At 45.2% G+C, this 26037-nt stretch overlaps 1 protein-coding gene across 1 annotated transcript in view; it reads left to right on the top strand.

Annotated features, from left to right (window-relative positions):
• LOC141058289 (solute carrier family 22 member 6-B-like) overlaps positions 1–26037 on the top strand; it is a 107340-nt gene that overhangs the window by 63095 nt on the left and 18208 nt on the right. Inside the window, exons 7-8 of the mRNA XM_073554478.1 lie at positions 1079–1293; positions 12059–12167. Of these exons, the coding sequence (XP_073410579.1) occupies positions 1079–1293; positions 12059–12167 (324 nt within the window). The remainder of the gene's footprint in view (positions 1–1078; positions 1294–12058; positions 12168–26037) is intronic.

Genomic DNA, 26037 nt, shown 5'->3' with positions numbered 1-26037 from the left:
TGAGTTGTCTTTTTGACCTATAATAAAGATGGAAAAAAAATACTAATTAAGATGCTGGATACTCACTTGCTGTATAAGTAGGTATGGAGCATGTTCAAGAAACAGATATAATGTGGTAGTATAAATATTAACACAGTGGGTGTATGGTGCACACTAGGAGGATACTAAATTTGAAATTGTAGTACTTACTCGTCACCCTGGGCAGTTAATAATCCCCTTTAGGTAGGTATTGTGATGAGGACACCAGTGTATCAATATTCAGCCAGTGTTTATTTCGATTGATTTGCTAGTGAAGATGGCAAAATGACAATTAAAGTACCTCGGTATGGTTAAAAATGCTAAGCTGTTCTAGAGTGGCACTTACTGGGTATTTATGACGTGTACAAGATGAAGCGATTAAGGATCTCGAGATCCTAATTAGATTGATTGCCACCAATTATGGGTACTAATTAGCATCATGAGAGCCGGTATTTAAGGACGGACTGCCAGACATACAGAACAGCCCTGATGAAGAGGGGAGACACCCCTCGAAACACGCTGGATTGTGCCCTCACGAGCACCCGTCCTTGCTTCCCGAGTGACGTCACAGAAGCACCGCCCCCTATCGCGCGGCGTCCTCAGCGCCGCTTCCGGCTGGAGCGCTCGAGGCACTGGCCTTCTCCCGCTTCCATCTCCACGTGCCGGCTCTCCTACCGTCAAGCAGCCCCCCCTATCTAACCCAATGGGCAACAAGCTGCACAAATAAGTGCTCATCATTGGTCACATTGCCTTGTAAAAGAGGACAGTTTCTAGAACAGTGTCCCAATAGAACGCCTCAATTTGAGCCATAAAGGTGGACTGTCTCTAAATACAACTAGAATGCCACCAGAGGGCCTCCTCTGAGGCAAGGTGGGGTGAGTATAAGGACAGTTACCTCACTCTATACCTTCACTATATTGGAATCCCTACTGTGACACTTAGTATTGTGGAACACTTCATATATTTTTAACGGGAGTGTAAAAATATACATTTTTTTTTTTTTTATTTTCATTTATTTCCCTTTTTGGTTTCTTGCTCATCTCCCTTTTTCTCATTACAGGTTCTCGAGCAGCTTCTGTTTCTTTGCTCTTGCAATGGATGTCCAGCGGTTTGGGTTCAGTTTATATCTTATCCAGCTGATTTTTGGCTGTACCGAGCTCCCGCTTAGAATCCTGAGCACAGTCACGGTTACTTACATCGGAAGACGATTCTCAGTTTCCTTTTACCTTATATTATCTGGAATTCTTATACTGTGCAGTTTGGCATTTCCTGCTGGTAGGTAGTATTTGTTATATTTAAACAGAATGTATCTTCAAAAAAAAGTCCTATTATTTTTAGGCGTTGCCTGGGCATAGTAACCAACTGTGGTTAGTTATAACAAATTATAATGATTATATTCCACATAAAAACCGTGCATCTAATCCTATCCTGTGTGATAGTCTGCTGAGCCGTGTATCTATTCCTATCCTGTGTGATACTGTGTGCTGAGCTGTGTATCTAATCCTATTCTTTGTGATACTGTCTGCTGAGTCGTGTATCTAATACTATTCTGTGATACTGTGTGCTGAGCTGCGTATCTAATCCTATCCTGTGTGATACTGTCTGCTGAGCCGTGTATCTATTCCTATCTTGTGTGATACTGACTGCTGAGCTGTGTATCTCATCCTCTCCTGTGTGATACTGGGCTCCCCCTGCAGTCTGTGTCAGAGGGTGGTCCGTGTTGGCACGGTAATAAATTATTTCCAGCTTTACAGAAGGACGATAACACCATAGAAATTATAAGAATAATAGGCCTCAGTTACCACAACTGTCTACAAAGAAAACTGTTGCTGATAGCAACCAATCACAGCTCATTTTTCATCTTTTAAACAGCTCTGGGACAGAGTGGAGAGTTTTGAGTGGCGACTTTTGTGTTTCGACTTTTATGTGGCGAGGTTGGTGTATGTGTGGTGAAATGTGTGCTGAGGGTGGTATATGTGTTGAAGCACGTGGTAGTGTGTGGCGCATTTTGTGTGTGTGTTCATATCCCCATGTGTGGTGAGTATCCCATGTCAGGGCCCCACCTTAGCAACTGTACGGTATATACTGTTTGGCGCCATCGCTCTCAGTCTTTAAGTCCCCCTTGTTCACATCTGGCAGCTGTCAATTTGCCTCCAACACATTTCCTTTCACTTTTTCCCCATTATGTAGATAGAGGCAAAATTGTTTGGTGAATTGGAATGCGCAGGGTTAAAATTTCACCGCACAACATAGCCTATGATGCTTTCGGGGTCCAGACGTGTGACTGTGCCAAATTTAGTGGCTATAGCTACAACGGTGCAGATGCCAATACATACATACACTTTTGCCCCATTATGTAGATGGGGGCAAAATTGTTTGGTGAATTGGAATGCGCGGGGTTAAAATTTCACCTCACAAAATAGCCTATGACGCTCTCGGGGTCCAGACGTGTGACACTGCCAAATTTTGTGGTTGTAGCTGCGACGGTGCGGATGCCAATCCCGGACACACACACATACATACAAACACACCCACATTTAGCTTTATATATTAGATAACAGAATCCAACGTTTCGGCCCAATTGCGGCCTTTTTCAAAGTTATCTCAACAAAAATACAAGTTAATAAGCATCAAAGGACATATACGGTAGTAAGCATGCCCAGTCATCTTGTCTGGCAGAGACAAAATGTCGCAGGTATGTGACCCGTTCGTCTCGGGATGATATGCGGAGGACAAATTGAGCTCGATACTGAGTAGACTGCAGAGCTCCCTCCAAAATCGAGATGTAAACTGGAGATCTTGGTCACTGACTATTTTGTCTGGCTTACCGTGCAAACGAAATACGTGCTTTATGAACTGTGCGGCGAGACCACGAGCAGAAGGCAGCCGCGCAAGTGACACCAAATGCACCATTTTAGAGAAATGATCGGTGACCACCCAGATGACCGTGCTGCCACCAGATTTGGGCAGGCCGACCACAAAGTCCATGCTGACCATCTCCCAGGGTCTGTCTGCCACCGGCAAGGGATACAGTAACCCAGCCGGCCTCTGCCTAGAGGGTCTGTTCCGAGCACAAGAGACGCATGCTTGAATGTACTCTTTAGTGTCCAGAGCCATGTGCGGCCACCAATAACACGTTGTCAGGAGTTCTGTGGTCCGTTTAATGCCAAAGTGACCACCCACCCTGGACGTGTGTGCCCACGCGAGGACCTCCAGCCGCAGGCGAGGAGGGACAAAGGTCTTGACTGGCGGAACTGCCTCAAGAGCGACCGGAGCCACGATCCTCAGGCTCTCTGTGGGGACAATTAGCCGAGGCTCAGCCTCCTCTTCCTCCGCTGAGACCACCGAGCGAGAAAGAGCATCCGCACGGACGTTCTTCTCTCCAGACAGGTAATGAAGCGGAAGCAGGAGAAGAAGAGCGACCACCTAGCTTGACGAGAGTTCAAGCGCTGGGCTGTTTGCAAATACACCAGGTTTTTATGGTCAGTGTACACCTGGAAGGGAAACCGGGCTCCCTCCAGGAGATGTTTCCACGCAGAAAAGGCCAATTTCATGGCCAGCAACTCCCTGTCCCCGATGGAGTAGTTTCTCTCCGCCGGTGAGAAGGTCTTTGAGAAGAAGAAGCGGGGATGCTTCCGACCTTGAGTATCCTTCTGGAAAAGGACTGCTCCTGCACCAACGGACGAGGCATCTACCTCTAGGATAAAGGGTTTATCCACATCGGGATGGTGGAGGATGGGAGCGCCAGCAAAATGGGTTTTCAGGGACGAAAAGGCCGTGGAGACCTGCTCTGACCAAACCTTTGGATTGGCTTCTTTCTTGGTGAGAGCGACCAAAGGAGCTACCAGTGTGGAGAAGTGGGGAATGAACTGGCGGTAATAGTTAACGAACCCCAAAAAGCGCTGCACCGCTTTTAGAGAATGGGGCTCCTGCCAGTCCATTACCGCTTGCAATTTGGCAGGATCCATAGCCAACCCCTGGGCCGAGATGATATAGCCCAGGAACGGCAGGGACTCCTGCTCAAACTGGCACTTTTCCGCAAACGGTCGAAGACCTTGTAGATGTCTATTCGGTAAGAGGTCAAATCTGGAGAAAAGATGAGAAAGTCATCCAGATAGACCACCACCGAGGTGGAAAGCATATCGCGAAAGACGTCATTTACGAAGTCCTGGAATACAGCAGACGCATTACAGAGGCCGAAGGGCATGACTAGGTACTCATAGTGGCCATCCCTGGTATTAAAGGCTGTCTTCCACTCGTCTCCTTCGCGTATGCGGATCAGGTTGTACGCCCCCGTAGATCTAAGTTCATAAAGATCCGGGCCCCTCGCAACCTGTCAAACAACTCCGAGATCAAAGGAAGAGGGTATTTGTTTTTTACGGTAATGGCATTGAGACCTCTGTAGTCAATGCAGGGGCGCAACTCCCCACTCTTCTGCACGAAGAAGAACCCTGCACCAGCCGGCGACACCGATTTTCTGATAAACCCTCTTGCCAGGTTCTCCCGGATATATTGTGACATGGCCTCTGTCTCCGGGAGAGAGAGAGGGTACACGCGGCCTCTAGGAGACTCCGCGCCTGGCAATAGGTCTATCGGGCAATCATAAGGACGGTGCGGCGGAAGCGTCTCCGCTGATTTTTTTTGGAGAAGATGTCCGCGTACTGCCGGTAGTGTCCAGGGAGCGCGGAAAGATCTGCGGGCACCTCCATGGATGCGACTTGAACACTGCCCCTCATGCACCTTCCCTCACAGTCCTTGCTCCAACCCAGTATACTCCCCAAAGACCATTCTATATGAGGGGAATGGTAATGGAGCCACGGAAGTCCGAGAAGCACCTGGTGTATGCCATCTGGCAAAATGAACAGGGACAACGTCTCGTGGTGAGAGGGTGAGATTGAGAAACTAAGAGGTACTGTCTGGTGTGTAACTTGGGATGGTAAAAGTGAACCGTCAACCACCCTGATGGTCAAGGGATGAGGCAGTAGTACCAGCGGAATAGCTTGCTTTTGGACAAAGGATGAGGACATGAAGTTTCCTTCTGCCCCGGAGTCCACCCTGACCTCTACCTCCCAGGTGGAAGCACCGCTATCTAATGTCCCTCGGAATACTGGTTTTGGGGGAAAAGGTTTGCATATTAGTTAAACCACTACCTACGACCACTGGACGTGATCATTTTTTCGACCGCAGAGGACACGTGCTAGCCGAGTGACCAAAGTGCCGGCACTGGTAACAGCGTGCGAAGCTTCGCGCCGGACGTGGCTTGGGGCCGGTGCGAGGCACCTCCATAGGTTCAGAAGGTGTAAGCTCCTGAGCGGGAAATCTTAGTGGCTCGGAGAAGGTGGGAGCCAAATTAACCCTTCGCCTGGATTGCGCACGTTCCAGCCCGCGCTCCGTAAACCGGAGATCAATGCGGGTGGAGATGGCAACTCCTCCAAACTTGTGGGGACCTCTCTGGTTGCTATAGCATCTCTGACATGCTCCGCTAACCCTCTCCAAAACACCAGGATGAGTGCTTTATCAGGCCACTCCAGTTCGGAAGCTAATGTCCGGAATCGGACGGCATAATGGCTGACCGAGAGAGACCCCTGTGTTAGGGCCAATAATTGGAGATAGGTGTCGTGCGTCATCCGTGGTCCTAAAAAGACCTGCTTCAGAGCCGTGAGGAACTGATCAGCACCCTGAAACACGGGGTCATCACGCTCCCACAATGGCGTAGCCCACTCTAACGCCCTGCCTGATAGGAGAGAAACAATAAACCCCACCTTTGCCCGCTCTGTGGGAAATCGCGTGGCCAGTAACTCCAGCTGGATAGAGCACTGGCTCACGAAACCCCTGCAGGCGGTGCTGTCACCGGAAAACTTATCGGGCAACGGGAGGCGGGTTATTGTCGGCATAGGCGTGGGTGTGGACATTCGCAGCTGAGGTGGAGCTCTCAATAGCCGCCAACCTGCTCTCCAGCGACCGAATGTACCGCTGTAGCTGCTGCAGGTCCGCCATTACTAGCCAGACCCTGGCGCTAGTGTAATGTTAGGGACGGCGGAACGCACTAAATATAAAATAGAAAGTGCGTTCGCCGCCCGGGGTCCACCGTGCAGAGGTGTTAAACTGCTGCTATATAATGGCAGACGCACAATACAAGATAATAAGCATCAAAGGACATGAAAAAAACAGAAAAGATATCCAAATAACAAAATACACAAAAGGGAAATTTAAATCAAATCAAATGATATGTTTACAGAGGGGATTAATTCTCATACAGAGAATCCCGGGACTGAAATTAAACAGAAACATATCAATACAAAATTCAGAAATACAAGGTTAGTGTATCAATGATACAATGAAAAGCTACTATATTGAAGCCCCAAATAATGAAATGGTCGGTTACAATTAGGCATCAGGTGAATTAAGTGGAGAAGGAATGCAAAATAGGCAAAGAAAATAAAAAGGAAAAATGGAGGGGAGGAAAAACAAAAGAGAAAAACAGTAGTCATCCTGGATCCGGTTGTAGAAGGTCATTGTGATTAGCTCAAGCACCTTCTCGATTATTGCTTCTCTGTTATGGAGCGACATCACTTTTCCTCTAGGACCGAACAGTGACCTCCACCTTCTGCTGCTGATCATACACCTGTGCTGTAGGTTTAAATACAATCAATTGGTGCAGCGTGGTGCTGGTCTTAGTACTTCCAACTAGGCAGAGACAAGAGCTAACAGTCGGTTAGTTCCTTCTCATAGGTCTCTTGGAGGTTTGCTTGGGTGACATCTCGGTTGTCTTCTCAAGCTAAGTGTTCCCTTCGTTTGTCTACTCTCTCTGTCTTTAGTTGTAGTGGGGACTGACTAGTGCCTACCACCCCATCCTGTCCCTAACCAGGGTGTATCACTAGGATCAGGCAGGGATTAGCTTCCTGCTCGGTTATAGGTGCAGAACCTATATAGGGATGGTTAGGGCAGACAGGGTTGATTTTAGATCTGCCTAGGGGTCTGCACTCCCCACTTCACTAGTGCTTGGGCTCCCCTTTGCCTCTCCACATTGTTGTGCACTTTCTGTTAGGGACGGCAGAACGCACTAAATATAAAATAATAGAAAGTGCGATCGCTGCCCGGGGTCCACCGTGCAGAGGTGTTAAATTGCTGCTATATAATGGCAGACGCACAATATGGCGGTATATCGCACACGGGTTGAACGTCACCCGGTGTGCACTAGGCGTACTCTGTTATATTCACAGAGTCGCCTTAAGGCATAAACATAAATGCCGAGCCTGTTGACCTCATGGGTCTCAGCGGGTGCACGCAGGGTATATGGTCACAGGACTCGGGCCCAAGACACAGGGTCGGTGTTCGTCTAGACCTACCGTGCGTGCGGCGTTGCTACCGCGGACGCTCACAAGTGCTGCTGACCACAGCGCGGCAACTGACTCAGCCGCTATATGACAGTGCCCAGGAGGGGCGCACTGTCGGATGCTAGCTCTGTGGAGATGAGCACTGTGGCTTGTAGCATGCTACTGACTGGCACTGACTCTAAGACTAAGTTCCTATCCACATACGTAATATCAGAGGGAGGGGATCTTAATGAGTCATTCGCAGGCTCATGCATCCGTCACCATTCACACAGTAGCAATTAGAGACTACACTAGCGCATGGCCGAGCGGTCATGCGGACCTTTTATAGCTGTGCGGGACCTTCCAGATCTCTGGGATGGACCAATCAGATCAGGAGAAGGACCTGAGCACGTGACTCCGATCTCCAATGGGAGAGCGTCTCGTGAGCATGCCCAGTAGCGTGACGAGAGGACTTAGCCACTGGAGTGGCTTGCTGCAGGGCAGCTTGCGCTGCTATTGCCAACCCAGTGGTGGCAGCAACAACCAGTCCCACAGAGCTGGTCTGAGCAGAGCTCTTGTGACACCGAGATTGCTGTGCAGGCTCCTGAGCGGTCGGAGACCGCAGGATGCAAGGCTCTGGATTCCTGCTCTGCAGCTGCAGGAACCCGACGCCTAACCTTTTCTTATCCTTCACCCAGCATGACAATATACCTCCCATGTATCCCATCTTGGGTAATCCACTTTTTCCCCCCAGGAATAGAGGATTAGGTCTTAGAGGGCAGTTTTGGAGTGTCACATTTCAGACAAGAGAACATTTGGCCATCAAAAGATCATCTTCAGAGTCTTGTATCAGCTCCGCCCTTAGGAAACTGTAGAATTGGGCAACTTACTAATTTTTTTTCCATTCTCTGCCACCTAGAACCTTTTATAAAAACAATCTTCGAGATGGAATGTTCACTTTGTCATTTTCATATTCCCTCCTGATGGAACCCCCAGAGCAGCCTAAAGCACTTTTTGAAACCCAATGGGAAAGACCTCTGAATTGCACCTTAACAAGGGATCAATGGAGGCGTATCTTTACCTTGACACATAAAACTTCCTTCTACTCACGATTTCAAGTGGTGGGGTACAAATTACTCTCTCGATGGTACAGAATTCCAGTTCGCCTTACTCTATATTTGCAGAGGCCAGTCCTATGTGTTGGAGGTGTAGGGAGGAGGAAGGCAGCTGTCACGGGGCAGTTGCGGGGAAAGAGGAGATGTGGAACCAGGGCCCCTGAACTGCCCCTCAGGCTAAGGGGTGCCCTGACTCTCCATAACTTGGGGGTGCACTTGATGGTAGTGAGGCCCGGGGGGGAAAAGCCCAGCAGCAGACTCACTAAACTTGTAGTAACATCAGTGACCACCGAGGGCAAAAACCCATATTAACCCCCAAGGGCCAGAAAGGAAAAAGGTTTATAGAAGATAGTCCAGACTCTGACACAGATCCAAAAATGGATAGTGACAGTAGCCTTCTTCATATTTTTTTGGTCCTGCAAACTCCTGTCGCCTTTCTGGAAAAAAGTACAACTAGTGATTCATAGATTCACATATCTAATTTCTGACCTTGACCCTGCTGTCGCTCTCCTTCAGCACAGTAACATCCCTTTAAAAACGTATAAAAAACTTGATTCTGAAGCATTTGGTTACGCATGTCCGAGCGTGTATCCCACTGCTATGGAAAAGCGACACCACCCCAACAGTCTCACTTTGGTTCTCTAAAATAAACAAGATCATGTTGATGGAGGAGGTCACCTCAATGATCAACAACACTCATGATAAATTCTATAGAACATGGTTTTATTGGCTGGAATTTAGATCCTCGGCGGATTACCTGGACCTTATAGGGGATGGGTAAGTTTACACCTCAAGATGCTCTCTAATGTCCCCCTCTCCTCACATTCTTCCCCCTCATTCCACTTGTCTTGGAGTATTTTTGTGTTTTTACTTTTTTTTTTCTTCTGTCTCTCTATCACCCTTCTTTGTTAATTTATTTGGGGAGGTAATGATTCATTCGTTAAGTACGAGTCATAAATCTGCTGTTTATAGTCTAAAAAACATTGAACCAATGTACAATTTGCAATTAAACGCAGAATACACTTTCCTCTTTTAGGTATGTATGACTCACTACTGATGTTACAATTAAGACTTCTGTTATGACTTGTATCTGTTTTTCCTTCCCAAAACTTAATAGAATGTAAATTTATTAAAAAAAAAAAGACTTCCATTCAAACATGGGGAATTTTCTGAACTTGATAAGGGTTATGTACAAGGGATAGCAGGTCTAAATGGATCGCCCGCCAGGGCCGTGGGGTACTCGGTACCGGGCCGGTATCTCAGAGGGAAGTGTCACAATAGCGGTGACCCTGGGCGTCCATGTAAAAGGGGTTGAGCGTGGCTGATTAAAGTTTATAAGTGGATGATACGTGACGCCACCTGTGGTGCTCGGCAATGAAGGGGTTAAGCCGACGCTACAGGCAGATCCTCTGGGACAGATGGTATAAGGCAGCAAGATGTAATAGCTCTCCACAGGTGTAGCTGTGGTCCCAGGGCAGTGGTAATAGGTGTTGAGGAAGAGGGTGTAGTGTCTGGCCCAGTGATGTGGCAGTGCTGGAGGGTGCAATGACTCAACAGGGATGCAGTTTCCGTTACCTTTACTGTGCTTTGTAAGTGCAGTCCAGGGTCCAGATTACAGATGGAACAGAGGCTGGCCAGCCTGGAAGCAACTTAGGAATCTCTCTATGCAGATGAGTTGTGTAGTCTCCTTTCTAGCGCTTATTTGAGGTACATGCAGTACTCTGTTACACTGAAGTTCCTCTTGCCTGCTCTCTTTTAGAACCCCCTCGTATGGCAGACGGCTGTAGCCTTCTTCTGGCTCACACGTTGCTGTTGTGCCTCCGAGTCTTATGTGGAAACAGAGCATTTACAGCTTCCTATTCCTCCGGTTTCTGCTGCAGGAACATCAGTATCCGAACAACCTTGGAGAACGGACTCCAGATCATGCGCTACAGCTAGAAGAGAGCCTGAACTCTGCTCAATCTTCCAGCTCTTCTCCTCACGTCCACACACTTCGCCCTCCTCACACGAACTAACTAACTTCCCCTTCCTGGCCCCCAGACAGCAGCTCTTCCCCCAGTTTTGGTTCAGAGCTCCCTCTGCTGGCCTGGAGTGGGAACTGTGCTGTGTGTTGTAGTATTTACCTGACAGAGAGACCCTTTATTGCTTCCAAGCATGACATCACACTCCCTAGGAGGAAGGTAATGCCACTGTGGCGACCATACTCCTGGGGGCGCCACATTAATCTTGAGCACGTTTCCTTCACAGTAAGAAGCCTCTTCATTCCCACTGTATCTGTCCTCTGGAGGCTACTCCAGAGCTCTGTAGCTTATCTGTCTTGTTCTACTTCGCCACAACCCAGCTTCTAGGGCACAGTCCTGTTCAGTGAATTGCTTTTTACTCACTTAGAGGTTCTGTGTCCTATCACCATGGACACCCTGGATCTACTACTTGGGACCCCCCACTAGTCCCAAGATCTCAATCCTCTTTAGGTCCGTTACCTTCTGCAGTAGCAAGCTCTTGGGTTTCTTGTGACTCGGCGTCTTATAATATAACGCATTCTGTAAGGTCTCTGTCTCGTTAGTGACTCTTTAGAATCTCGCTATTCCTTACTCCATTCTCTTGTAGCTGTAGATCACCCCTTGGCAGCACCGACTCTAACCAGGAAGCACAGTCCCGTCCCTTCCACTGAGCCCTCCCCTGTCGGCTCCACTAAGCACTAATCTCTGTGGGCTAGTCCCAACCCTAAACTACTTCTGACCATGCTGTCTGTTGCTGGGCAGAACTTCCGTACACTACATTACTTGTCTTACACTATACATGCCCTATAACACTGCTACACATTGTGATTAGTATTGTTAGTATAATATTCATAATCGGAACTGCACACCACTCACATTATGCATAACCTTTACATTACATACACATATATCACAATACACACCAACAACCATCGGACATAGTTTACACTTCACATGACTTAATATATGTAAAAAACGCATAGCACTTATTCACCTAATGGGATTTGTGTCTTCGTGGGCAGGAACGTGGCAGTACAGTCCACACCCTTACATTGTCTGGATATTGTTTTAATTGCATTTATACAGGACCTGTAATTAGTTGGTTTGGGGGCTGTTTTTGATAATTTAGAACAAAGTACGCAATATTACAGATTGCTTACAAAAATTAGTTTTCAATTTGCATCCTATAGATAAAAGGCATTTATATACCTCACCCTGAATTTCCCTATTAGTGAATTTGAAGGACATGGATAACTGCACAGGGTTTCCCCAATCAGGCTGGGACTGGCATAATGGGGAGCTGGTAAATCTCCCCGGTGGGCCATCCACCCCTATATGATCAGTAATTGGCACAATACACTTGATTTACTATGTACAGGCAATTAGTCCATTATTATATAGAAACATAAGTAAACCTTTCAATGAGTGTAAAGTAATAATTGCATGAAGCTCAACAGGGGATCCCCAGAGCCAGTGTTACTGGTGGGCCCTTGGTAGCCCAGTCTGACACTTTCCCCGGTGATAGCTTATTTTGGGTTTCAGCAGATTAGCCCTGTGATCGGGGATTGTCTATTTACTGTATATTTACCGTATTTCACTTGTATTTCAGATTTAATTCTGTTACAGTTGTCTGTCACATGTCTGGCAAAAGGTTTTCTTGGATCCTCTATAGTCTGTGCCTATCCGTATACTGCTGAACTTTTTCCAACTGTTCTCAGGTAAGCCGTACATGATTTACATATATGATGATTATGTTGATTATTTCCAAATACCACATCGAAACAAGATGGTCTTGGTTCTGCGCTCCAAATTTAAAAAAAACAAAAAAAAACTAGCTGAAGCAAGTTCAGAGAAGAGCAACCAGAATGGTGACCGGTCTGCAAACCCTGTTGTGAGCTCATTTTCTCGTTCACCTTTGATGTCCAATGAACTACCTCTGCTGGTGAAAGGAGGTGGTGAAACTGATTTGGATTTTGGATGGGAGAAACCTGTCACCTGAACAGGTGGATTGCGATTTGACATCAGAAATCTGAGTGGATATAAGGCAGCCGACGCCCTGTAGGGTTGCTGGTGATTTCTCTGCTCTGAGCTCTGGCCTCCAGTTCAGTTCCTGTCTTCTAAAGCTAAGTTTTGCTCTGTTATTGTTCCATGAGATTTTGTCTGATTTTTTTTTTCTTTTGTGTTCTGCCAGCCCCGGCTGGGGCTCTGCTGAATTTCCATTTTTGTCCCTGATCGGTTAAATATCTTTTGCTCTGTCTTCAGAATATATCGGAGTGCTGATATAGGGATTTTGAAGTCTAGTGACTTCAGGGCCGTTTTTCCTATCAGACGTGTTGGGACATTTTTGGTAGGGTTTTTGTGGATTGCAGCCAGCATCTTTTCTGTCCTTTCCTATCTAGTTAGTTGGGCCCCATCGTTTGCTCTGCCTATCTTTCTGTCTGTGTTTGTGTTTTCATCTGTTTTCACAGACAATACATGTTGGGGGCTGTCTATTGCTTTGGGGTCTGCTGTGGGGCAGTTGAGATTTCCCCTTTCTTTCTTTAGGCTTATTTAGTTCTCCGGCTGTGAAGAGGCGTCTAGGACCGCCGTAGGAACGCTCCACGGCTACTGCTGGTTGTTGTGAATAGGATCAGGGGTCTGCAATCTGCTAGCTACCAACCTCTCCGGTTTTCTGGACTTAGCTTGCATTTTGTTTTTTCCTCCTCCGGTGACTCATTCAGAACACCCTGTCTTATGAGAAACACATAGAGTATTTGGGAATGTTTAGCTTGCAAAAGAGAAGACTGAGAGGAGACTTAATAGCTGCCTACAAATATCTCAAGGGCTGTCACATTGTAGAAGGATCATCTTTATTCTCAATAAATAAACCTGATAGAAACTTGCGCTAATTAAATGTGTCTTGGTTAAATAAAGATATCTTATGAAGAAATCTATTAACTTTGCTGTAAGAGTACCAGCCTGAAGAAGGAATCAGTGAATTCAGCAACGCGTAGGATTTGCCATTGCTTTCTGGCCCCATCAGCGCCCCATAGGGCTTTCTTGCCTGTCACGTGATCTATCACGTGACTGTGACGTCACGCAAGGTCCTTCAGCTTTTTCGGACCTTGCAGGCCTGCTTTTGCAAGCGGCGGCTGGTACTCTTACAGACTGCCGATATACACCTCCAGCTGCGCGCCAGTCACCGGCCGGGACGGCGGCATGCTAGGAGGTAGCACCCTTTAGCTCCAGTAACTTTTTATATACCGGTGTCGGGGAGTATCATTGGGAAAGGACCTGGAAATCCACCCTGCATTCTGAAGACCTTTTTCCCTGCCTCGCCAGTTTTTAGCTTCAGCAAAGGTAATAGATTTCTTCATAAGATATCTTTATTTAACCAGGACACATTTAATTAGCGCAAGTTTCTATCAGGTTTATTTATTATTATTATTTTATGGAGACAACTTGAGTGGTGTGTTGTCTTATTACTTGCTGCTTTGTGTTCTGTGGGTGTACGCTTTAGCGCCATTGGTATATACATATATTTATATCATCTTTATTCTCGTTTGCACATGGAATCATGACAAGCAATGGAATGAAACTGAAAGCGAGAAGATACAGATTAGATATCAGAAAAAACTTTTTGACAGTGAGGGTGACCAATGAGTGGAACAGGCTGCCACAAGAGGTGGTGAGTTCTCCTTCAATGGAAGTCTTTAGAAGCTGGACAGACATCTGTCTGAGATGGTTTAGTGAATGCTGCATTGACCAGGGGGTTGCACACGATGACCCAGGAGGTCCCTTCCAACTCTATCATTCTGTGATTCATGAATATCTAAGTTCTAGGCAACCCCTTATGGCAGGCATGGTTATTTCCTGTAAAAAGTCTTGTTTAGTAAAATCTTCTCTTGTTCATATGACCTACTAAGGCTTGTCATAGACGGAGGTGCCATCCATGCACTTAACCAATAGAAAACTCCTCTATCAGCTTCTCACACTCTGGTGGCAGCTGTAGACATATCATTGGTGCAACCTGTGCAGCCGCAAAAAGGTCCAAGAGATAAGGAGGCCACTATCGCCTCCAAGCAGGGGGAATTGCACATTATGATGAGTTATTGGACTGCATCGGTCCCATATATTGTCCTTGCACAGGGGCCTCTTCTGTCTGTGTCTACTCCTGTCTGGCAGACAAATTTTATCTGTGCATTAAATGTTCATAGTTCATATTAATGAATGTCCAGATGAAGCTTACCCCATGGATAACTCATGACTGACAGGGATTTGAGGCGATCACCTGACTTGTTGATTGCATCTTGAGCAGTCAACAAATCAGTCTGCAATTCTGACTGTAAATGTGACAGCAATGACTTCTCCTGTGGAAACAATGACTAAGTTTCATATATGTCTACAGTTTGAGGGAAACCTGGTTGGTGAGCAATATGTTGTGTGGCACAGAGAGAAACCCTTTGTAAATTAAAGACATAGGGTCAATTGGTCTATAATCCAGAAGATGATATATAACTTCCCCTTGTCCCCTGCGAAAGAGCACAACATGATCTCTAGTAATAGTGATTCTCTAGTCTATGACTTTTTCCTTACAGAATAAGGAGCTGTGTCTTAGTAGCAATGGCTATTCCTAGTAGAAGATAACTGCAATGTAATATTTGTATTCTCCAGAGCTTCTGCAAATACTATGTCCACCATATAAAGCTTCAATGAGGACAAGAAAGTTGTTTGTTTAAGCCATAAATCATCTTGGAATAGTGATGTCTGCAAATGATAATCCCGAGGGAGCTCATGTAGAAGATGTACTGCTAAATAATGTACCTTCCACTCATGAAGCCAGAAAACAGCCTCTGACGCATCTCATTGTGGAAACATTACAGCTTACCATTAGAGCTATAAAATCTGGGTCCAGACAATACTTCTTGCTAGTTAGAAATAATTGATATACAATGTTTAACCCCTATATTGTAACTGAATGCTCAATTCATCCCCAATTACTTTTTTTTTTTTTTTTTTTAAGTATGAGCCGCTGGTAGCCAACTAACTCCCCATAATGTCAGTGTGTACTTACTGAATATGAAAATATATATATATATATATATATATATATATATATATATATATATATATTTGGTAGAGTGGCTCGCTCGGCTGTTCACAGAGGTAGACACAGGAATGCTTTCCGTTTAAATCTTCCACTGGTTTATTAAAAACTAACATACTGCATAAACAAGTGCAAAGTTAAGTAAAATAAACACTGCCCTTTTGGTATAACTTGGAAAACAAAGAGAGCATACAGTACAGTCTATGTGGCTGTGGGGATCCTCCAGCTCATTATAACACTAGCACAGCTCTGGAGCTCTCATCTCCAGGCACACTAAATCAGAAGGCTGTCTATTTACGTTCTGGACCACACCCTGGGTTGGAGATATGGTGGACAGCTGCCCATCCTCTCTTCAGATGTCCACAAAAACCAGGTCCTTAGGCTGGTTTCACACTTGCGTTTTTTTTCACGGTATTTTAGCGCTAAATAGCGCATGCGGTTTTTTTTCCTATACTTTGCATGGGATGCGCTTATGTGCGCATACACATGCGTTTGTACGCGTTTTTCCGCGCATGCGTTTTTTTTTGCGGTATGCGCTCGGGCGCACAAAATGCATCCTGTTAGTTTAGACAATGGAATTTAGGGGTTTGGGTTAGAGTTAGGGTTAGTTAAGGGGGTTTAGGGTTAGGGTTAGGATCAGGGTATGGTTTGGTTAAGGGTCAGGGTTAGGGTCAGGGTTAGGGTTAGGATCAGGGTATGGTTTGGTTAAGGGTTAGGGTTAGGGTCAGGGTTAGGGTTAGTAAAGTCATGGTTTGGGTTAGTGTGAGGGGCCACCTAATGTTGGAAAAAACGCAAACGCGGTAAAAACGCACTAAAAAACGCATACAAACGCATAAAAACGCTGCGTTTTTTTTCATGCATGCTCATAAAAATGCTTGAAAAAAACGCAGCATCTGTATGCGTTTGTATGCGTTTTTTCAATGCGTTTTTTTGCGGGAAAAACGCGCTGCAAAAAAAAGCAAGTGTGAAACTAGCCTTAACATGGTTAATTAACCCCTCTCAGCGCTTAGTGTGCTGGTGCATTTTTCCAGGCTCATATCACCGAAGCTAATATCCTCAGTGACACATCTCCCCTCCAGTATTTTACCAGTGACCTTGTCACTAAATATACAGTGGGGCAAAAAAGTATTTAGTCAGTCAGCAATAGTGCAAGTTCCACCACTTAAAAAGATGAGAGGCGTCTGTAATTTACATCATAGGTAGACCTCAACTATGGGAGACAAACTGAGAAAAAAAAATCCAGAAAATCACATTGTCTGTTTTTTTTTCATTTTATTTGCATATTATGGTGGAAAATAAGTATTTGGTCAGAAACAAAATTTCATCTCAATACTTTGTGATATATCCTTTGTTGCCAATGACAGAGGTCAAACGTTTTCTGTAAGTCTTCACAAGGTTGCCACACACTGTTGTTGGTATGTTGGCCCATTCCTCCATGCAGATATCCTCTAGAGCAGTGATGTTTTTGGCTTTTCGCTTGGCAACACGGACTTTCAACTCCCTCCAAAGGTTTTCTATAGGGTTGAGATCTGGAGACTGGCTAGGCCACTCCAGGACCTTGAAATGCTTCTTACGAAGCCACTCCTTCGTTGCCCTGGTGGTGTGCTTTGGATCATTGTCATGTTGAAAGACCCAGCCACGTTTCATATTCAATGCCCTTGCTGATGGAAGGAGGTTTGCACTCAAAATCTCACGATACATGGCCCCATTCATTCTTTCATGTACCCGGATCAGTCATCCTGGCCCCTTTGCAGAGAAACAGCCCCAAAGAATGATGTTTCCACCACCATGCTTTACAGTAGGTATGGTGTTTGATGGATGCAACTCAGTATTCTTTTTCCTCCAAACACTACAAGTTGTGTTTCTACCAAACAGTTCCAGTTTGGTTTCATCAGACCATAGGACATTCTCCCAAAACTCTTCTGGATCATCCAAATGCTCTCTAGCAAACTTCAGACGGGCCCGGACATATACAGGCTTAAGCAGTGGGACACGTCTGGCACTGCAGGATCTGAGTCCATGGTGGCGTAGTGTGTTACTTATGGTAGGCCTTGTTACATTGGTCCCAGCTCTCTGCAGTTCATTCACTAGGTCCCCCCGCGTGGTTCTGGGATTTTTGCTCACCGTTCTTGTGATCATTCTGACCCCACGGGGTGGGATTTTGCGTGGAGCACCAGATCGAGGGAGATTATCAGTGGTCTTGTATGTCTTCCATTTTCTAATTGCTCCCACAGTTGATTTCTTCACTCCAAGCTGGTTGGCTATTGCAGATTCAGTCTTCCCAGCCTGGTGCAGGGCTACAATTTTGTTTCTGGTGTCCTTTGACAGCTCTTTGGTCTTCACCATAGTGGAGTTTGGAGTCAGACTGTTTGAGGGTGTGCACAGGTGTCTTTTTATACTGATAACAAGTTTAAACAGGTGCCATTACTACAGGTAATGAGTGGAGGAAAGAGGAGGCTCTTAAAGAAGAAGTTACAGGTCTGTGAGAGCCAGAAATCTTGATTGCTTGTTTCTGACCAAATACTTATTTTCCACCATAATATGCAAATAAAATGAAAAAAAAACAGACAATGTGATTTTCTGGATTTTTTTTTTCTCAGTTTGTCTCCCATAGTTGAGGTCTACCTATGATGTAAATTACAGACGCCTCTCATCTTTTTAAGTGGTGGAACTTGCACTACTGCTGACTGACTAAATACTTTTTTGCCCCACTGTATATCTCACTTCTGACACTGCTGAAAGCATTAACAAATCTGTTTGGCACCACATTAATCTTAAGACTCAGTAGTTTCAGAAGGTTTCTTGAGCATTGTGCCAGGCTTCTCGGTCCTCGTTTAGTTCCTCCGTGTATAAATTAACTTTTTTTTGCATGGATTAGTTGTGGAGCCAGTGGGACTAGAAAAAGTAGAGTGACTTTGGGCAAAAATATTATTACCCTAACCTAATTCATTTTAAAATGACTTCAGTTGAACTACTGTCTGTAAATAATACTGTTTTTGGAGAATCTGGAGCCTTTTGAATTCAGAAGTAATCACAATTAGTGTAAACTGCTAGCTTGTGCAGCGGTTGGCGCAGAATATAAAACTTTCTGCAAAAGTGATCTTAGAGATTGCATCAGCAGCAATTGATAAGCAGAACCCTCTGTACGTCCATTCATCTCTGTATGGTCATCTTACATCAGAATGTGTATATCATGCAAACATTATTTGCTGCTGTGTCAATGGAAAACTTCAGGTGGAGCCAAACCTCTTGTCTGAATGTTCTGCCAAATGTACCTGTACTGTTTTGTGCTTCAGGGACTCGTACCATGACTTCCTGCCCCTTTAGACATACAGTTGTGGCCAAAAGTATTGACACCCCTGGAATTCTGGCAGATAATACTCAGTTTCTTCCTGAAAATGATTGCAAACACAAATTCTTTGTTATTATTATCTTCATTTAATTTGTCTTAAATGAAAAAAAACACAAAAAGAATTGTCCTAAACCCAAATTGGATATAATTCCACACCAAACATAAAAAAGTGGACAAAAGTATTGGCACTGTTCGAAAAATCATGTGATGCTTCTCTAATTTGTGTAACTAACAGCACCTGTAACTTACCTGTGGCACCTAACAGGTGTTGGCAATAACTAAATCACACTTGCAGCCAGTTGACATGGATTAAAGTTGACTCAACCTCTGTCCTGTGTCCTTGTGTGTACCACATTGAGCATGGAGAAAAGAAAGAAGACCAAAGAACTGTCTGAGGACTTGAGAAACCAAATTGTGAGGAAGCATGAGCAATCTCAAGGCTACAAGTCCATCTCCAGAGACCTGAATGTTTCTGTGTCTACCGTTCGCAGTGTCATCAAGAAATTTAAAGCCCATGGCACTGTGGCTAACCTCCCTAGATGTGGACGGAAAAGAAAAATTGACAAGAGATTTCAATGCAAGATTGTGCGGATGTTGGATAAAGAACCTCGACTAACATCCAAACAAGTTCAAGCTGCCCTGCAGTCCGAGGGTACAACAGTGTCAACCCGTACTATCCATCGGCATCTGAATGAAAAGGGACTGTATGGTAGGAGACCCAGGAAGACCCCACTTCTTACCCTGAGACATAAAAAAGCCAGGTTGGAGTTTGCCAAAACTTACCTGAAAAAGCTTAAAACGTTTTAGAAGAATGTTCTCTGGTCAGATGAGACAAAAGTAGAGCTTTTTGGGCAAAGGCATCAACAGAGTTTACAGGAGAAAAAAAGAGGCATTCAAAGAAAAGAACACGGTCCCTACAGTCAAACATGACGGAGGTTCCCTGATGTTTTGGGGTTGCTTTGCTGCCTCTGGCACTGGACTGCTTGACCGTGTGCATGGCTTATGAAGTCTGAAGACTACCAACAAATTTTGCAGCATAATGTAGGGCCCAGTGTGAGAAAGCTGGGTCTCCCTCAGGGGTCATGGGTCTTCCAGCAGGACAATGACCCAAAACACACTTCAAAAAACACTAGAAAATGGTTTGAGAGAAAGCACTGGAGACTTCTAAGGTGGCCAGCAAGGAGTCCAGACCTAAATCCCATAGAACACCTGTGGAGGGATCTAAAAATGGCAGTTTGGAGAAGGCACCCTTCTAATATCAGGGACCTGGAGCAGTTTGCCAAAGAAGAATGGTCTAAAATTCCAGCAGAGCATTGTAAGAAACTCATTGATGGTTACTGGAAGCGGTTGGTCGCAGTTATTTTGGCTAAAGGTTGTGCAACCAAGTATTAAGCTGAGGGTGCCAATACTTTTGTCTGGCCCATTTTTGGAGTTTTGTGTGAAATGATCAAGGTTTTGCTTCATTCTCTTTTTTGTGTTTTTTCATTTAAGACAAATTAAATGAAGATAATACCAAAGAATTTGTGTTTGCAAACATTTTCAGGAAGAAACTGAGTATTATTATCTGACAGAATTGCAGGGGTGTCAATACTTTTGGCCACAACTGTATGATGGTGATATTAAGACCTGTGAGGAATTTCTGAGCCAGTGCACCATCCAACTGGAACCCTGTGTAGCACAATGAACTTCCGATCAGATAAATATGGCTTGTATTATTGGTCTGGATATTACTTCTTTAAGGACATGGTGCCCTGGTTGTCTTTTCAATTTAATGCTTTACGGCTATGTTCTGGAATATTTTTGAGGAACGTGTTTATACTTCTTATGCAACATCCACTTTCTTATGTCTGAGCCAAGGAAGCCTCCACCGTTGGTCAACATGCAATTTCTGCATGGTATTGGGAGAACACAACCTTGCAGGGTGTTTTCTAAGATGGCCCATATTAAAAACGAATGGGCGTGAGATTCCTTCTTGCTTGAATGACGTAATTTTGTTTGCTACCCAGGTGAACCTTTGTTTCAGAAAGAAAGCTAAGGAAAAGGAGTATTTCCATGCATACCACATCTGGCTCCTGACTTCTGCAACACACACAAGTGTCTTCTGCATCTGATGAGCCATTTGCTCTTGAAGGGCTTGTGCTACTTGGTCACATTGATATTTTTTTCTCAGGAGATTTGTTTAGGAGTTCTGCTTGTGTCTTTTTTTTTTTTTTGGGTCAGAGGGGCCATCGATGTCTGTCAAAACTTCTATCTGTTCTCTCAGGCCAAGAGTTTTTTTGCACTAAGCATGAGAGGTAAAACTATATAAGATCCAACTGACTTTTCTCCTATGGTAAGAAGCCTCTTTTCGATGACTTGTAATGTTGGTGTCATCCACATGTTGTGTAAACATTGTCCTATCTAAATCTTCTTTATTGGAGCAAAAACCAACTCTTCATCATGGGCATCGTAGTGGTTCTAACTCCAAAATGTGGATGCCAACTCTTGGAAGGGTGCTCTGAAAACTAAGCGTTTTCTTTGCTTTCCAAATTTGGCCACAGTTTTGGTTAATCCTACTACATTGTTTAGTTTAATTGTGCAAAAACTGGTGTGCAGTTTGTTTTCAGTAATTTTTTTTCTTTATTATTTTACTAGCTGAAGAGCCCGGCGTTGCCTGGGCATAGTAACTAACTACGGTTAGTTATAACAAAGTATAATGAAAATTATATAGCAGTGTATAGCCCCGCCATTCCGCATAGCCACATTCACTATCATATCCCACATCATCCCGTCAGCCAGAGCCACTGGACTACTACCCCTAATATCCCACATCGTCCTGTCAGCCAGAGCCACCGGACTACTACCCCTAATATCCCACATCATCCCATCAGCCAGAGCCACCGGACTACTACCACTAATATCTCACATCATCCCGTCAGCCAGAGCCACCGGACTACTACCACTAATATCTCACATCATCCCCTCAGCCAGAGCCACCGGACTACTACCCCTAATATCCCACATCGTCCTGTCAGCCAGAGCCACCGGACTACTACCACTAATATCCCACATCATCCCATCAGCCAGAGCCACCGGACTACTACCCCTAATATCCCACATCATCCCGTCAGCCAGAGCCACCGGACTACTACCACTAATATCTCACATCATCCCCTCAGCTAGAGCCACCGGACTACTACCCCTAATATCCCACATCGTCCTGTCAGCCAGAGCCACCGGACTACTACCACTAATATCCCACATCATCCCGTCAGCCAGAGCCACCGGACTACTACCCCTAATATCCCACATCATCCCATCAGCCAGAGCCACCGGACTACTACCACTAATATCTCACATCATCCCCCTCAGCCAGAGCCACCGGACTACTACCCCTAATATCCCACATCATCCGGTCAGCCAGAGCCACCGGACTACTACCCCTAATATACCACATCATCCCGTCAGCCAGAGCTACTGGACTACTACCCCTAATATCCCACATCATCCCGTCAGCCAGAGCCACCGGACTACTACCCCTAATATCCCACATCATCCCGTCAGCCAGAGCCACCGGACTACTACCCCTAATATCCCACATCATCCCGTCAGCCAGAGCCACCGGACTACTACCCCTAATATCCCACATCATCCCGTCAGCCAGAGCCACCGGACTACTACCCCTAATATCCCATATCATCCCGTCAGCCTGCCGTCAGAACCAGAGCGCTGAGTGGATTTGCCCTGACTTCCATACCAGTGATCCCTTTAATAGAAGCCTGGGGTGAGAATCAGAGTGCTGAGGGATTTACCCTAACTTCCATACCGGAGATCCCTTTAAGAGAGCCTGGGGTCAGTACCAGAGCATTTGAAAGCAATTGCCCTGACTTCCATACCGGGGCCATTAAGAGAGGCCTGGGGTCAGAATTAAAACGCTGGATGGATTTGCTCTGACTTCCATACCAATGATCCCTTTAAGAGGGAAGATGTGCCTACGGGATGGAGGATGTGTGATGGGTATATGGGCACGGGAGGGAGGATTCATTTGTCATGTGCTCTCTGCTCCTTTCAGGGGGGCAGACAATGGCTGGGAGCTTGTGTTTCCGGGGCTGCTATATTTCTCCCACCATGTCAGGGTCTGCTGAGGTGTTGTCAAGTAGGAAAACTGTTGGTCATAGCAACCAATCACAGCTCAGCTTCTTTTGAACAGCTCTGGTGAAATGAAAGATGCTTCATGATTGGTTGGTGATACCCACACACACATTCATTTTTATATATAGAGATGGGCTTTTATTGAAATTGGATTTTGTGAGTATAATAAAGACCTCATCTTGGATACGTGTATCGGGCTGGGCTTATATTCCGCTGCGCCAACTCTTTGGGTATGTTTTGAGGTTACAGCAAAAGAGCAAAAATGTTTACCCGTCCAGGCCTCCAGACAAATGCACTATCAGGATGCAGTGGATCCATATAATTAAGAAAGCAACACAGGTGCAAGAATACCGATGAAACAACCACTCACAGCCTACCAATACATGGAGGGGGTGGTTGCCTGGTATATTAATGCACAATAAAAAACTTGTATGCGGCGCTGTTCACACTATGGCCATGCACAGCATCCAGGCCAGCCTAGTAGTGACACCCTTCTATTAGATCAGGCGGGCTGCCCAGCGCTATCAAAATGCATGCCATGCGAACAGACACTGCAGTTTACAAGACCAAATGGGCCCAACTGCACCCTGAATAAAAAGTGAAAAAAAAACAAATTAAAAAATGTGAGGTATTAGCTGATATTTTGGCCAAAATACGTGAGCCCGTAACCTACACTAAAGGTCTCCACGTTTACGGGTACCTAACACTAAATCCTAACACTGAAATAGCACAAGAAGAGGACTTAAAAATCCTCCAATAATGAGGTTTCAGTGTTAGGATTTAGTGTTAGGGACCCGTAAATGTGGAGACCTTTGGTGCAGGTTACGGGCTCACGTATTTTGGCCAAAATATCAGCTAATACGCCACATTTTTAATGTGTTTTTTGCACTTTTTATTCAGGGTGCAGTTGGGCCCATTTAGTCTTGTAAACTGCGGTGTCTGTTCACGTGGCATGCATTTTGATAGCGCTGGGCAGCCCGCCTGAGCTAGTAGAAGGTGTCACTAATAGGCTGTTAACCTGAATGCTGTGCATGGCCATAGTGTGAACAGCGCCGCATACAAGTTTTTATTGTGCATTAACATACCAGGCAGCCGCCCCCTCCATGTATTGGTGGGCTGTGAGCGGTTGTTTCATCGGTATTCTTGCACCTGTGTTGTATTAATTATATGGATCCACTGCATCCTGATAGTGCATTTGTCTGGAGGCCTGGACGGGTAAACCTTTTTGCTCTTTTGCTATTTACATTATTGGAGGATTTTTAAGTCCTCTTTCTGTGCTATTTCTATGTTTTGAGGTTACTCACCTCAGAAACTTTGGGTAGACGAAGGTCTTACTGCTTAACAACGCCGGTATTGGTCTGTCATCATCCGTATACTAACACTGTAAGTATGATGAGGATGGAGAATCCATGAGAATATTCGGACGTGCCCAAAAGACGATGGATTAAGAAGTAAAGAGCATTTTATTTGTCTCTTCTTAATGGTTGAATTTTGCCTTGCTCCGATCGTCTCATTTCTGTATAATATGGAGTTGCTCAATGTATTTTCTCTTATCATTGTGCCACAAGTTTCTAATGAATTTAGGGATGTTTACCAGTCGTAGGTAGAAGAGGTTACCTTGTCTTACCAATCTGATGCTATCGATTTTGGTCTGGAAGACCTTGTTCTTTTGTATCAAGTTCATCTGATTCACCTCATCTGTTCTGATCTGCCAGCCCCTTGTACTAGTTTCTTAGGGGGCTTCTTGGAAGAAGTCCTAAAAGTTTGGGTACTGTCATCAACAGTGTTGTTACTCCCCACGAACGCAACCTCTCCATTCCTTGCAGCAGTTGCGCTGTTCTGCTACATGATCTATTTCTGCCACCGACAGATATGATCCTGCAGGCATTTTGAGACAGTTATGGTTCTCCTCTTTTCATTTATGATCATTCCCTTCTGCTCCAGCATGTATTTGTTGACTTCTTCTGTACTGTCCTCCTTGAATTGCAGCAATACTGTCCACTGATTGCTTCTATGATGAAGTCACCAAAGGTTGCTATATATCGTAGAAAGTCATTCATGAGAAGCATGAGTGTTATTTAAAGGGAAAAATTTAGTTAAAAGGGAGACCATGATTCCGGCTATGTATCATTTAATTTACTGGGTGCAGCAGTTGTGATACAATGAGTTTTCCTTGCTGCAGATCTAGCAGAGCTTGGAACGCTGAGCTCTGTATAACCCCCACCCACACCACTGATTGGCAACTTTCTGTCACTATACATTGTACATAGAAAGCTACCAATCAGTGATGGGGGCTTGCCTGGACCGGGAGGCAGGACACGCCTAGTTCGGTAGTGATAATCTCCTGCTGATAAAACACTGCTTCTATTGAAACAATATACATATATAGGAAGTACTTGCACTATGAGTCAGATATATGAACACAAATACTGATCAATGTTAATAAATACCTTTAGTAGTGTAGTAGATTGTCATACGAAGTGCCAGTTCATGAGTCAGACGTAGGCTCAATATGGCGAACCAAATTGGAGGGATAAAATAAAAACTGCTGGTAAAAAATGGCGTTTTGCATTTATGTAATATAATATATTATAAAAATAAGGAATGACTCTATAGCCACTGACAATGTGCCTTTTATAGCTGTGCAAATAAGTAATGAGCAGAACAATAGCCCGGGAGTGCAAAAAAGTGCTGGGTGCGTTCAATTATTGGTACCTGAGCAAAGTGCTGGGGATTACAATGAAGAAACCACACTGAAGTGTCAAAATATACACAGGGCTGCAAGCCTGCAGAGCTCTGCAGCTGAAACATATGATACTAGCGCTAAGGTGCCACTAGTGCTAGATGTAACTAGAGGAATAGGTGAGCGGTTGCTGGCAGATACTTAGGCGAGTATCTGCAGAATTCTGAAACGCGTAGGTTTCTTGGCTCCTGTTGTACACCGTAGCTGATCTCTGGGCACCACGTGACCGCGCGAGTCACGTGACCCGACTACGTCACACAGGTCCTGCCAGTGTTC

The sequence above is a fragment of the Dendrobates tinctorius genome, unplaced genomic scaffold, assembly GCF_039654945.1.
Source record: "Dendrobates tinctorius isolate UK_male_01 unplaced genomic scaffold, ASM3965494v1 ptg000211l, whole genome shotgun sequence".
NCBI classification, from domain to species: Eukaryota; Metazoa; Chordata; class Amphibia; order Anura; family Dendrobatidae; genus Dendrobates; species Dendrobates tinctorius.
This window is presented reverse-complemented; position numbering and strand designations above follow the sequence as displayed.